This window comes from Mustela nivalis (assembly GCF_964662115.1).
Source record: "Mustela nivalis genome assembly, chromosome: 4".
Classification (NCBI taxonomy): Eukaryota; Metazoa; Chordata; class Mammalia; order Carnivora; family Mustelidae; genus Mustela; species Mustela nivalis.
The window spans coordinates 29,359,205-29,374,690 of record NC_139023.1 but is presented as its reverse complement, the minus strand read 5'-3'; the positions used below and the strand labels follow the sequence as shown (position 1 = coordinate 29,374,690).

The window sequence follows — 15,486 nt, the reverse complement described above, 5'->3', positions numbered from 1 at the left end:
TAGGATTACCTACACTATTATAGGTTTATAATTAATTAAGACAGTGCTGCATTTGTACAAAATTCGAACACAACTTACCTTTTAAATATTCTTTTTTATGAAATACCACTCAGCTTTTCAGGCAGTTTTATCAAAACTTGGCTGGTGTACCCTTTATTGTAGCAGTTGTAAAATAATAACTTCAGAAATATTTGTATGCCTTTCTTCCCACATCAGACAGAATTTCTCAACAGTGCCAATTAAATAATTATCAAACCTAGCAGTCTCTGACATACATCAGATACTCAAGGAATATGAACTGTATGATTAAAATAACATCAGTAAAGTAGGTTTCCACCAAAATAAGGTCAGCAAAATCCCAACATAACTCAAACTTACCTCCTATATCTGGGCGAAGTTTATTGTCATAGCCTTGAAGCAATGAGTTGAGAATTTGTGTTATATCTCCTTCATGAATCCTTGGTGCCAAGACCCAGGTTTTGTTCACTGTTAAATCCTCATCATCTTCGTCATCCACTTTATCAACACTAAATAATTAAAAAAAAAAATTGAGTGATAAAAAGTTCAACCAAATTCTGTACTGAAAAACACAGTATTAGATAATCATAATTCCTATAATTCTGTTAGGAAATAGTAAGATGGGAACAAGCATTAATAGTATATAACATTCAGTAAGGCTAATGCTTTCCTCCTATGAACCATACTATTATAATAATAATACTCAAAAATTAAGAATTCAATACAAGAAATGAAACACATAATATTGAAATAATAAATTAAATCTTGGCCACCGCAGCTGTTTTTAAAGGCGGTAGAGATTAGGCACTGAAAATGTGAATGGCAGTCATAGATTTGTATAGTACACACTCTGTATAACTGTATATAGTGACTCTAAACCACCATACCCAAAAATACAAAAATAAAAGGTAAATAAATACAAGAAAATTTGTAATAACTGGTGAGATATTTAAAAATGCATGTGTAAAAAAGAAGAATAAAGGAAAAAGTATTGAACACATCTATGATTCTTCCCTTCAATTCAGACGAACCCAGGTATCACATTCCAAGAATTTGTCAGAGATTGTCTTGTCATCAAATCATGAATGGGTGACTGACCTGCCACATTTTATGGAGAGGGGCATGACTATCAAGTTTTATGACTAGAAGTGAGACTTCAGAAATCAAGTAATGCCATTGCCTTTATTTTATAAATGAGAAAACTGAAGAGAGTAGAGAACTAGCCATTCACAAACTCACTTATTAGCAAAGCTGAGAATCGAGTCCTAACTCTCCAGTCAAGGCTTCTCACTATACCGTTGTATTTAACAAGCATATGGATTCAGCTTAACTCTGCACTGTGGTAGAAAATGCAGCAATAGAGATGTTCATCTACAATTCATCAAAAGTAAAGCAAACTACTCTTCTCTTTATTCCTCATAAAGAATGCCATCTTCAAATGAGTATGATCATCTTAGACTGAACACCTACTCTAGTACATCTCAGTCCCCCAGTGAAAAGGGGTCCAAAGACTAAACACTTACATTAGTGAAGTCAGGTCAATCCAAAATATATGAGTTATTTGTATATGTTTCAGAGATAAGCTTCCCTCTAGCAATAAACATGCAAATTTGATGTAATATCTTGAGTTGATTTTTCTACAGTATCCTTTTAGATTTCTTCTGCTTTGCACATAAAACATCTTAGCTAATGCAGCGCTCACTGTCTTTAACCTTCTTAAATTCCACCCCCTCCCCCAGGGGTGCCTGGCTGGCTCAATCAGTTAAGTGGCCCACTCTTGATTTTAGCTCAGGTCATGATCTCAGAGTCCTGAAATTGAGTGCTGCTTCAAGCTCCCAGCTTAGAGGGGAGTATCTTTTTTTTTTTAATTTTAAATTTTTTTATTTTTTATAAACATATAATATATTTTTATCCCCAGGGGTACAAGTATGTGAATCACCAGGTTTACACACTTCACAGCACTCACCATAGCACATACCCTCCCCAATGTCCATAACCTCACCCCCCCTTCTCCCAACCCCCCTCCCCCCAGCAACTCTCAGTTTGTTTTGTGAGATTAAGAGTCACTTATGGTTTGTCTCCCTCCCAATCCCATCTTGTTTCATTTATTATTCTCCGACCCCCAACCCCCCATATTGCATCTCCACTTCCTCGTATCAGAGAGATCTTATGATAGTTGTCTTTCTCCGCTTGACTTATTTCGCTAAGCATGATACCCTCTAGTTCTCTTCCTCTCCTTCTGCCCCTACCTCTACCCGCATGCATGCTCTCTCTCTCTCTCTCTCTAAGTAAATAAATCTTTTAAAAAAATGTCCAGTTTTATTGAGATATAATTGACATATATTATACTATAAATTTAAGATTTACAGCAGAACGATTTGGTATATACATATATTGCAAATCCACACTTTTATCCTTAAGGAGTACAAATTAATATTATAAATTACATCTTTACCTTAAAGTATTTGCTACCTCATTTTTCTCCATAGAATTCTATGGATAGTTATTATCAGCAGATAGTGGGGTGGGCTATTATTCTCAATATTTCTTCTCTCCTTCTTGTCAGAGAATTATACTTTTCACTCCACTGACTTCTGACTTGGTCATGTGACCTGAAATGTTCCTTCCTTGCTGTGGAGGATTATATTTCCCTGTTCTGTTGAACTCAGGTGTGGCCCTGTGATTTGCTTTGGCTAATGAGTATGTGTGACATGCATCACTACTAATCAGAAGGTTTAATGGCAGTGCACAGTTCACCATATCATTCTTGTGCTTCTGCCAAAAAAGCAGCCTACATAAAGATTTCACCATTACTTCACTCCCAGAGTGAAGACAACATGGACAGAGCCACAGTTGACCCACAAGGGACATGTAGCCTGAATGAGAAATCAGCACTCAGGGTCATAAGCTGCTGAGATTCGAGGGTAGTGTACTACCACAGTACACAACCTAAATTCATGTGTGAACACTTATGGTACATTAAGTTAACAGGTTTTTAATGAAGAGCTTATTTACATTAATTGTCCTGCCATATTTAACTTTAAAAAATATATAGTATAGAAATATAGTTATATGATTTATTTAAAATAATTTATTTCCTATAATAAAATACATACATACACATACATGCATTCATTCATAAACGAAAGCACTGAAAATACTGAAGTATAAAGAGTCCCTGCTGGAATGTCCTCCAGGAGTTATCTTATCTAATTAGAATTGCTAAGTCACTGGCAACAGCCCAAATTTTAGAGCATCCATTTAGCTTTAAATCCCAGTTTTATAGAATGAAACATCTGGTGGTTAGAGGCAGGCCAGTGCACATATAAGCAGTGATCTTTCTTTGAAACATGATTGTAGTTAAATGGAAGTTTCCAGGGGGAAAAAAAAAATAAAAAGCTTTTTCTATTTTTTAACAGTAACAACATCCTGATAATCCAAAAGCGCATGCTCATAGTGATTTATATTCCCCTTTCCCCAGCTAGCTCAGAGGTTAAGATGAGAATCTCAGTGCTACCACAAAGCTAACTGTCCTCATTTTTGGTAAAAATAGAAAGGAAATCTCATTATAGTTAATTTTTTCTGCATCTTCCCTCCAAGCTTTCTAAATTACCTTCAGAATATTCATTAATTACATTAAGATCTTATTGGTATTATTTTGGGTAATGAAAAAGTACTTGTTGTAATTTAAAAATAATTCACATAGTTTATCTGATGTCTTAATATCTTTTACAGGCTGGCGGACTCTTGTAATGTTTATATACATTGAGTGGCCATTCATTTGGGGGAAAGAAGTATGATTCGTATGTAACACTGAGACCTTTCTTGACTCATGCTCAAGGATTTCTTTTAAATAACTTGAAAAATTTTAATTTTACAATTAATGGAAATGCATTTAGACCCCTGAGTATAAAATTTTAATAACTGTTATTTTAAAGATTGATATTTTTTATTGTTACTAACAAAAGCTGAGTGCTTATATGGCACCATTAATTTCTTACCATGTGTCAGGAATTGTGTGCTACATTCTTTCCACATTTTATTTCATTTAATCTAGAGTAATCCCAGGAAATAAAAATTAATATTTCTACTTTACAGATGAGAAAAAATAGATTTATAGGGTTTCCAGGATATACCCTATTAAATAACAGAACAGAGAAAATTAACTTAATTTGAAGGCTGTTTTCTCTCTCTCACATTTTTTTTTGGGGGGGAGGGAGTTTCCACAGTATCATCTCATTTTATCTTTAATAAAAAATCCAGGTGGTTGGACTTGGACTGTGAGTTTTCTAATTCATAAGAATACAGCAACACTTACGGTAGGTAATTAGTACATTTGGATTGTGCGTGGATAGGATGCTAATCTCCATCCTTGAATTCCAAAAGGTTGGAATAATAATTTGGGGGAATCACACACACATTCTCTGATGAAAAAGACTTCATAACATGTGTGTTTAACTTTCAATCCAATGTTTTAATTCATTTATAAGGGTAATATCATGTACCGCAAAGACCAAGTTGTATTCCTGATCTAAATTACCTTATTTTCTAATAAAGGAGAAAACTATTTAAACAAATGATAGAGAAAAACTATCATATGCGGGATGCCTTGGTGGCTCAGTCATTAAGCATCTGCCTTAGGCTCACGTCAAGATCCCAGGGTCCTGGGATAGAGTCCTGGAGCCCTGCATCTGGCTCCCTGCTCAACAGGAAGCCTCCTTCTCCCTCTCCCACACCCCCCTGCTTGTGTTCCCTCTCTTGCTATGTCCATTTCTGTCAAATAAATAAATAAAATCCTAAAAAAAAAAAAAGAAGAAAACCATCATATGCAAAGATGTTTATCACAGTATTATTTATGATAGCACAAATTTTAAATACTAAAAGTATGTTTAAGTAAATAATTGTGTAACCCTATGATTTATGGATGTATGTTTAACTGACTTTGTGAATAGTCTACAAAAATAGAAAATTATTTTCATATTTTAATGTTATATGAAAAATAACATACAACAATTTATTTTTACCAAAACCTATATGTAAAATGGCTGAAGATTTAATGGAAAAGTGGCATAATGAGTACACTAAGAATTCTACACTAGCAGAGCTGCAGAAAATTGAATTTTGTCTATATGTTAATATATGTTAGAATCTTTTTGTAGAATTTTATAATATAAATACATGAAAAGGAGGTAATTTGTCATTAATGTCTACCTAAAAATGAGTTGGCTTTTCTTATAAATCAGATAGTATTTTGAAATACATTTCTTTTTTTTTTTAAGCTTTTATTTGTTTATTGGACAGAGAGAGATGCAGTGAGAGAGGGAACACAAGCAGGGGGAGTGGGAGAGGGAGAAGCAGCTCCTCGCTGAGCAGAGAGCCCGATGAGGGCCTTGATCCCAGGATTCTGAGATCATGACCTGAGCCCAAAGGCAGACGCCTAATGACTGAGCCACCCAGGCACCCCAGAAATACATTTTTAATCATAAAGTTAAATAATTAAATAGAGCCTTTTATGGAGAGAAGCAGAGCTTGATGCTCTGCTAAGAAAACAAGAGTGACAGCCCTGAAAATTCGCTACTTACTTCTTCCATGGGAACAGAGTTAACTGATATCCCAGCTGCAAACTTTCCAGACCCGAACTGCATGGGCACCAGACCCAAGTTTCCCCCAGCAGCTTTCAGCAATAACGGAACATAGAAGCAATAACTGAACATAGAAGCAGTCATAGGACCTGTCCATTCCTGCAGGACTAGGTAGGGGCTTCTCTAAAGGACAACTCCTGTTAGATAACTCTCACTGGCCTGGTCAACACTTTATTGGAAGTGCCCAGGAGTCTGAGACTCCTCTGACACAAACTGCTCTCCCCACCCCCCCAGTCACCCCAGAGCTGTCAGACCACTACTATCTGAGGCCCATCTCAGCTTACTTCCACTTCCTCCTATTTATCTTACACAGCATTTCTCTGAAAAATCTCTTCCACGTCTAACTCATCTTGGCATCTGCTTCTTCAACATTTCTGCTTCTCACGCTTTTTTAACAGACAGCACTAATTATTTACTAAAGAAAATTTTTGAGTCACCTACACCAATGTTGGTTTGTCTTTTTTTGCCTAAGCTATTTTAAGACATGACACAAATCAATCTGTTTATATAAGTTATTGTATGTGAAAAATTACTTTAATGAACGTATTACTCTTCTTAATAAAACAAGCAAACATTTTTAACTAGTAATAACAAACACAGGCTAAGTAAAACAAGGTATGTTATACCATATAATTATGAAGAAAATTCATCTTTATAGCTAGAGAAAAATCATATAAGTCTATAGAGCAAGTCAATCAATTAATATAAACTATCTTTCATAAAAAAAAGCTTGACATTCATCAGGGTTTGCCCAGGATGGCTTTGGCTTACACCTTTTGTCCTAGAACAATAATAGCACCCTCTTTCACTTACAAAATGGCCTCATTTGGAAGATAAATTATATAGCCATCCTTTATATAGTTCATATAGAGAGGTGACTGCAAATGTCCTGGTTCTGACACCTGGGGAAAACTCTTCCATTCATCTGTTTAAATGATGGAGAAGAAACTCCAAAGCCAGGCTTCATTTATGAGCTGTTGCTCATAGAAGATTAGTATTTATTTATAAATACCAGATATGTTTCTATAAGCATAAGTCAAGCTACAGGTTCTAGAAGAGAAACATACCCCTTTTAATGTTTCTGAGTAGAAGATATCCTAATGCCAAAGCCTACAGGAGCTAGCTTTTAAAGAGTAGTTAGAGCTATTGATTTTAGATCTGAAATTAAAAGTTGAGAAAAACACAGTAAAGAATAAAAAAGAGAATTTTGTTTTCTTTTTTCCTTTAATTTCTAGCTGCTAAATTCTTTTGTACAGACCTTTTTTCTATAGTTGTAGCTCTGAATCATTTTTATTATTTGTAAAAGTTAGTAGGAAAACAAAAGAAGTAAAAGTATGACAGGTTTATAGATCTGAACTTTCAGAGTTTTAGAGAGGTGAAATGATAGTCCACTCAATTGGATGATTTTTTTTTTTTTTTAGCACAGTGGAATATAGGATCCATCAGTTAACACACATAGAGGTGAATACTTAGGAAATTTGAGGAAGGTAGAGGGAGCCTAGCCCCGAATATTAAGTAAATGTGTTCCACCTTGTGTTTCCGAAATGTCCAGGGCTTACCTCTCCCATGAAACTGATCACATTGTATCTTAATTAACTACCTTATTTATTTATGACCTTCTCTAAGCTCTTCGAAGACAAGGGTTAAGGTTTCATTGGTGGTATCATTGGTACATAGCCCATTGCCTAACACATAGTAGGTGTCCAATAAAAATATTCATTGAATAAATGGAAAGAATATTAGATCTCATCTTGCTATTTGCAGCTAAAATTACAGTGAATCAAGGAAATAAATAACTAAAAACTGTAACTGTTGGCCTTAATAGGAGAATTTATTATTATAGGTAATCTAATATAAAATTAATTAAAAAAAGAAAGTAGCTTTCTGAAACCAGAACCAACCTCTCATAAATAAAAACAAATTTTTTTTCACAATAACAATATGGCTTATACAATTACTAAGAGGAAATGTAGTAAGGTAGGTACAAGTTTTATGTGAAAAATAAATGAAGAATAAAAAAACAGAAAAAAAGGCAAAGTAAACATTTTGGCTATTAAACAAGATTGTTAATATATTTTCCCCAAATTAGCTTATAGAATTAATGAAGTTTTAATTTGAATCCCATAGTTCAGACATTAGAGGTTAAAATCATTATAACTAAGTACAAGAATCAATATGGGAGTTTACAGAAATTAATGAAAAAGGGAATTGTTAGGTGAAATTTGCCCTGCCAGAATTAAAAAAAAAAAAACACATATTTTAGAGAAGAGAAAATAAACCATAATTTTCATTAAGTCTATTAAAAATGACAACTGGGTTGAAAATATATTAAAATAAACACTGAATTCTCTATTGTTCCAATTTATATATATAGATCTTGACAGAACAGAAATTAGTCTTAGAAACAATATAATTCTTCATGACATTCATATTCTCTAAGCCTTCGATGTTCTTATGCATCAGATAAATTCTATAAGTGGGCTAAAAACTTTGTAAAGTGGAGGCTGATTAAATTAGAACACATATTAAAAGATCTTAAAATTAAGTTGAAGAAGGAAATGGCAATTAGTTCCTTTGAATGCAGAAAAATATGCTTTTATTCTAAGTCTTGGGATTACAAAATGAGAGATTAAAATATTTTCATTGACATAAGGATACCTTCAGAACCATTCACTTAAAAAGAAGAGAATCCAAATGCATAGAACAAAAACAGCAAAACTATCTTTCTAGTCATTCCAGGTGTGACAGTTTGAAGGTTTTTTCAAAAAGAACTCTTACTAAGGAAATGACAGACACAAACATACACTCATAAACCACCTGCACAGAACCACAAATTAGTTTATAGAACATACATGTCAGAGTAACACTTAAATTTAATCTAGCCAATACGGTTACTTTGTTCTAGTCAATATGGCTATTTTGTGGAAAAGCCAATCTTTACACAAAACACTCTTCTTCCTGTGTTGGAAGATTATTTTGATAATTATACATAACTAGGATGAGTGAGAGTTGAGTAATGTCCCTGTGGTTAAGCAATTCACAAACTGTGCAACCACAAGTAACAGTCCTAGAAATCTACTCCAATATTAACTTGTCCAGAATCTGATTCTAGCAGTCTTAAAGCTACCTGGAGAACCAAATCACCTGATCATACCATATTAAATGGTATGATCAAATATTAAACTATTTATATTAGATTAACTATATTCCAATCATAGACTTTCTGAAATTCCCAGGTAGTTGCAGGTTAGAGTGCTTCTCTTTCCTTAATGCCTAGCACTATCTCTACTACTGTGTTACTCAATGTTTTTGTCTAAAAATAAGGAGAAATTTTAAATCTCAAAATACATTTTATCCGGGAGGAAATGGATTCCTACAGTTTGGAAGTTCACTATTAAACTAAATGATACAGGCCACAACAGGATGTTGCTATTTTATTTTATTTTTATTTTTTTTGATATTTTATTTATTTATTTCAGAGAGAATGAACATATGAGAGAGAGAACATGGAGTGAGGGGCAGAGAGAGAAGTAGACCCCCCCCACTGAGCAGGGAGCCCCATGGAGGACTGGATCTCTGGGACACCAAGATCATGACTGGAACCAAAAGCAGACAGCCAACCAACTGAGCTACCAGGCACCCAGGATGTTGCTATTTTAATGCCACAGGTTAGATGACCAGAGTAAAGGATCTCTCAGAAGATGTAGGAATACAGTTTTCAATTTTAAAAGACCTATTAAACTGTGAGACTATACTGCTGGCCACAGACTAGTAATGTTCTCTCTCTCTCCAATCTGTCTGTCTCTCCTTCACTAATACAAGACAGCTGACAGCATTCAGTCTTTCCCCAGAGTAGCAACTGATGCCTGCTTCCTTGATGTCCCCATTATAGCTCATCTAGAATTCTGAGTAGCAAATATAGCATTTTATAACCAACATATACTACTAGAGTTCAGATTCTCTGGAGACAGGGACTCTGTCTTCTTTGTCCTGTGCATCTAGCATATATTCTTACATATATGCCCCGTATTCAGGACACAAACACTATTAGGAAAGGATTCTGTCTTACTTACCACTGCATCTCCAGTTGTTAGAACTCTGCTTAACACACAGTAGGCACTGAGTAAATATTTGTTGAATGAATGCTAATGCTCAATAAATGTTTACTGAGTGAATTAATAGCTAAGACTATTTCCTGAAACATGAGGCTTCAGTTGGTTAAACTATTTTAGTACAAATAGAATTAGATTCTGAGATATTTAAAAATAGAAAGAGACATAAATTTCATCTGCCTCCGACAGAGTACAAGAACTCTAACAAGCTTCTGCTTGAAGAAGTCTAGTGATAAGACATCCATTATTTTGTTAGAGGCCTTTAGTGTTGAAAGAAAATATGCCTCCTCATAGCTTTCCCTACTCACTTATGGTTTGTTTGCTATACCTATGTGTAATAAATTCAACCATGATTTTATATAGCATCTTTAAAAATAAGTTGCTATCTGAGTCCTCAAAAAAAAATTCTCTGAATTCCAAATTATTCCTTTTAACTCTTTAACCTAGGGTATTCTTTTTAGATCAAGTGTTCCACTTTGTTGAAGTTTTTCCTAAAATAATTAATCTAGCACTACATATAATATTCCAGATTATGTGATAGGTACACAGTAGATTTTTATGCTTACTACGCTTCTACCAATGACATCGTCTGTTCTTTCCTTTCCTTATTCTTAACATCCCTCTTTTCCTTTTTTTCTCATTCATCCAGAGTCATGCTATTTGCTGTAACTTATATTGTATTTGTAATCTGAGAAGTGTGAAAGAATGCAGGCTCTGGGCATAAAACACATGGACTTGAGTCTCGGATTCAGCATTTAGCAGCAATAAGATGTTCAGCGAGTTCCTAAAAATTGCTGTGCCCCAGCTTTCCCATCTGCAAAATGGGGAGAACAGTATCTAAGCAATATTATCCCTACATACTTGACTGGTTACTTAACTAAGTATAACGTTCTAGGTTGAACATTTATCTTTATAATTTTGGAAACATTTCCCCCATAGTCTTCTGGTTCTGTGATGAGAAATCTCACGGCTCTCTAATTTTCTTTCCTTGATTGAAATCTTTTCTAACAGCAGACAGTTCTGTTCAACCTTGGAGTTCTGAGTGTATGTTTCCTTACTGTGACTACAAGATGTTTTGGTTTGAGTAATACCATAATCTAGGCCTTGGCAGTGAGTATAAATGACATATAGGTAGTACTCATGTCTAGTCTATTCACCACTGTAAACCCAGCGTGTTGCACTGTGTATGGCTCGTAACAGGTATTCAAGAAATATTTGTTGATTAAAAGAATGAATGATCTCTCTGGAATCCAAAACGTGTCTAATAATGCATAAGGATTCAAGGACTTTACTGTAATTGAGACAACTTTAACCAGTATAAATAATACTAGAATCACTGTAATTCTCAGAATATCTGTTGTTATATCTTTTCAGTTAAAATTTTAAGTGCTATGTACTTGGCACAAATTTTCTCTCTTGGTCTTGAAACAAGCTGGAAAGGAGAATGTCATTTCCATTTTCACAAATGAGAACTCTCTGCCTCAAAGATTTTCCTGAAATCACCCTAGTGGGAAATGGTGGAGCTAAAACCAGAATTTACATTCTAATGGCCAAGTCCAGGATTCTCAAGTGGTACCTGGTGTATATGTGAATTATCCTCCTGAGGCCCATACATTTAATTTATGCCCACCTTTCCTCTTTCTCTCATGATAGTCATTTATCATATTTTGATAATATCTCAAGAGCCTTTTTTCCCCACTTTTCCACCTTGCTTGTCTCCTCTCCTTTGGGACCCTGCCATCATTAATATTTTCTTAGACAAATTCTAATCACCTTTATAAAACTATAAAATATTAGATTAGCCTATTTCATGATTGAATGAAAAGTCTAACATCTGCTTTTATTGCTTAGGCAGAGGTATGTCTGATAGTATATAATGAAACAAAATAGAAGAGGGATATAGCTAAAAGACTATATACACAGGGGATTTTTCTATTATAGTATTTGCATTTTAGTTCCAAAAGAATTTTGTCCCTTGGTTCTTTGAATATTTTATTGTCATGGAACATCATTACTCAGTAATTTTGTCCTCAAGTTTGCATCAGTGTTTTATTAGAAAATTAAGTCAAAACTCTAAATGCCTAAAAAAAAATCATTCACTACCACCTCCACAAAATACATTATTGAAATTACTTGAAAATAATACATTTTATAAAGGAAGTGTATTTGAATATTTTCATTTGGGCAACTGACTGTTAAATTGTACAATTATTGACTCATGAAATTGTTTGGAAAAAAAACAAGTTATTTTCCCTGGGCTCTCTCAAATATAACTGCTTAGTCAAAGCTTATCATAAATTACTTCTTAGAACAACTAAAGCCTCCAAGCACTCTTTCAACTCTCCTTAAAAATCTGATTAGAATTAGATTTTTCCAACGTTATAAATAAGTCAAATCTAGCTAAGAAATTTTAACCAACTTCTCAAGATGCCATGGAGCCTCACGGAGAATGAAACACAGGAACCATGAGTACAGCTTTCAGTTACAACAATAGGATAGGCTTTCATACTTCAGCAATATAAAAATCAATAGTGTCTCTCCTCTATGCATTTGATGGAAACTAGTGAGGAAACAAGCTATTGTCTCTGATTAAATATAAGAAATAAAAAATTTCAGTTTGGTAAATTTCCAAATAGGTGACTTTGAAGATTTATTTTAGAAACCAACATAAGAAAACAGAAGTCTCATATACAGAACCATTTATGATTAGTTTAAAAGAAAGGCCCTTCCAAACAAGGAGAAAGGGAGATGAAAATATAAATGTAACTGGCTTATCCATGTTGACACCAGTTATCTCCAGCTAAATATTAATAGGGTAAGAACTTCACCACACCTGTAACTACTTTAAAGTGAAGATATAAACTCTCATCATGGAGGCTCTGACAGCTAATTATAACAGAAACATATAAATTTATTTTTGAATATTCTTTTATTGATTGGCCAGAATATTCCAAATTACTTACACTGTTATGATAAAAATCAATTATTTATCTATTTTAACTGCATAACACTTCTCTCTCATGGACTCTTCCATATGGTTAAAAAAAAAAAGTACATGGAATTCTAATTAGAATTTTACTCTTTAAAACTGCAAAGAAAAACCAATAGAGCAACCATTGAGTTGTTTTATGTTTTAGTTCAAATCTAAAACATATTGATAATGAAAACTTGTAGAAATCACAAATGATCTACTGCCCTTCATTTTCTAGATGAATTAAATGTTTAAAGAGGGTAAGGAGTCTTGACACAGATCATGTCTCCAGACTTCCAGAACCCATCTGTGTCAGCTATACTACATAACTACCTCTGAACAGCTTGAAGAGAGTTCTGGAGCCAATTATGAAATTGTAATGTAAATATCCTCAAAACCAAAAGATGTTATGACTTTATTATTTCTTTAAATGGTTTGTTTTAGATATTTCAGTGATCAGCTTGTCTATTAGGTTCCAAGGGAAACTTGCAGTTATAATGGCAAAGGAGCATACAGGTTGTTATTTCAGAAGCCCACTGGGTAAATCTGTTTTTACTTATGAGAATACAGATTCATTTGTAATATTATGAAGATGCATGAAAACACTGACACATGATCAGCCAAAATATCTTCTATAATTTGACATTATATTCAAAGAAATAAGTGATTATGATATGACTTATATGCAAGAAATAATTAGTCAGTAGTATGTTTGTGTCCATGCAGAATGAATTTAAGTTTCTAGGGAGAAAGGTAAATAAACTAAAACTGTAATACTTTAAAAAATCATATGTAAAACATTTCCTGGCAAGTCTAATATTGCTTAGCATACTTTAATCCATTCTCTGTTTTTGGAGAGAAGATATAGTTGTTCTATCTGCTGATAAATATTCACTCTAGCTATGTAGTAAAATTAGTCATAATAATTTTGTTTTAGTAATGATGCAACTAGTTATAAAGACATGTTTCCATCTGCATAGTGATTGCGTTTTACTCGAGTTCTAAACAGTATCACATAATACAATAATATAATGTTAAATGTGCATTCATATAAAACACAGTTACATGATATGAATAGTATGTCCAAGACCATAATAGAGTCTGTGTCTTAATATATTTTAACTCCTTTCAACCACTACTCTTATATCCAGGTGCAATACCTGGGCATTTTATTTTTCTGTCAGAATGATTTCAAAGTTTTATTGGAAGATATTACAGCCAAAGGAGCCCAGATCCTGTTCCTGTTAAACTGGAGGCTTGGGGTTGCTAATGTCTCTCTCTTTGTCTCTCTCTCTTTCTCTGTCAAACACACTTACACACACACACACACACACACACACACTCACATTCAAAAATTATTCAGATATCTCAATAAAATATACATGTCATCTCTAACATAAATATAACACCCTCTTAACCCTGGTTTTTAAACCATATTTATAATCTCTCTCCAAATGTAACTTTTGGTTTTTCCAGAAGAGCAAAATAATAATAATAATAAAGGGAAAAATCAATATTTACTTATAGAAAAGCATCATACATACCATGTTGTGTAACAAGTCTCTAAAATAACTTTCTCTTTAAAAATGCAGAATTATCCAGAAAGTTCATCAATGACATTCATTGACTAAATTTAGTACCAAAATCATTTCTACTCCCCATCCTAGGAACTGAACCTTTACTAGTTTCCACTGTGTCAAGTCAAACAAGCCAAAGCAAAACAAAACAAATCCAAAACTGAACTGCCTCCTATGCTTTCACACACAGGCTCATCTCATCCTATCTGAAAATCAGTGTATCTAACCAGAAAATAAAACGATGGTAAAATATTGCGCTTGTGCCCAGAGAAATGCAAATTACTTAACTTAGAATGATTTCCAAAAGAGAAAGAAATGAGGGGAAAGGGGGTTGATCCCAAAGAATAGTTTTAAGTCCTTGAATTTACTCACCAGTTTCCCAGATGCAGGGTCAGTAACAAGAACATGAGCCTCACCACTCTACTTTGACTCCACAGAAGAAAGGGAGAGAAGAGAAAAGCTTTCCAAGAACCCATCAGGATCGCTTTTGCCGCTCAGTTCTCCAAGAGAGGACTTTTTCTCCACCTCAGCACCAGCCAGGAGAGTACGGTGGGGATGAGTGTGGCTCGGCAGTACACCTCCCAGCCAGGTAGGATGCGACTCCCAGCGGAATTGAGCCGGGGAGCCAATCAGACACAGAGGATGCTGGCATAAATTATCTGAAAAAGAGTTGGACCAATCTACGGCCCAAAGAGGCGGGGCTTCTCCTACTAGAAATCGAGCCCAGTGGGGAAAAGGGCTCCGTTTTTCCCAAAAGAAAAACAAACCTCTTCTCTCTCTCAGCCTCAGAGAAACGTTTGCGTGGCCTTGACAGATTCCTTCCCTGGGGAAAGAAGCTTCCTTCTCCCCGCTGGCCTTCCCTCCTGCCTGCCACTATTTCGGGGGTCCCTGCCTCTTTTTCTCCCGCGTTTGAATTCGGAGTCTGCCTTCCCAGAGAGACGCGTGGCAAGCTTACACAGTACCTAATCTGTTTTCCCCAGGCTCACGATGGTTCTGCTAATTTTTGTTAATTATCGTTGTTAATTGTGAGTGTTGGGCGTTGTCTCATTTCGCTTTGCAGTCCCGGTACCTGGCACAGTGCCCGGCACAAATGAGCTCTCAGGAGATGCTGAATATCTAATTGAATGAATGAATGAGCGGGCTCGGTGCATTCCTGATAATCACGT

The 15,486-nt window shown here is 34.7% G+C and overlaps 1 protein-coding gene across 2 annotated transcripts in view; it reads right to left on the bottom strand.

Annotated features, from left to right (window-relative positions):
* GABRG1 (gamma-aminobutyric acid type A receptor subunit gamma1) overlaps positions 1-15,450 on the bottom strand; it is a 73,597-nt gene extending 58,147 nt beyond the window's left edge. For both annotated transcript variants that reach the window (XM_082728498.1, XM_082728499.1), the window contains exons 1-2: positions 14,693-15,450; positions 379-527 (exon numbers count right to left, since the gene is read on the bottom strand). In XM_082728498.1, coding sequence (XP_082584624.1) covers positions 379-527; positions 14,693-14,796 — 253 coding nt within the window. In that variant the 5' untranslated portion in view covers positions 14,797-15,450. The remainder of the gene's footprint in view (positions 1-378; positions 528-14,692) is intronic.
* Between the last annotated feature and the right edge of the window lie 36 nt (positions 15,451-15,486).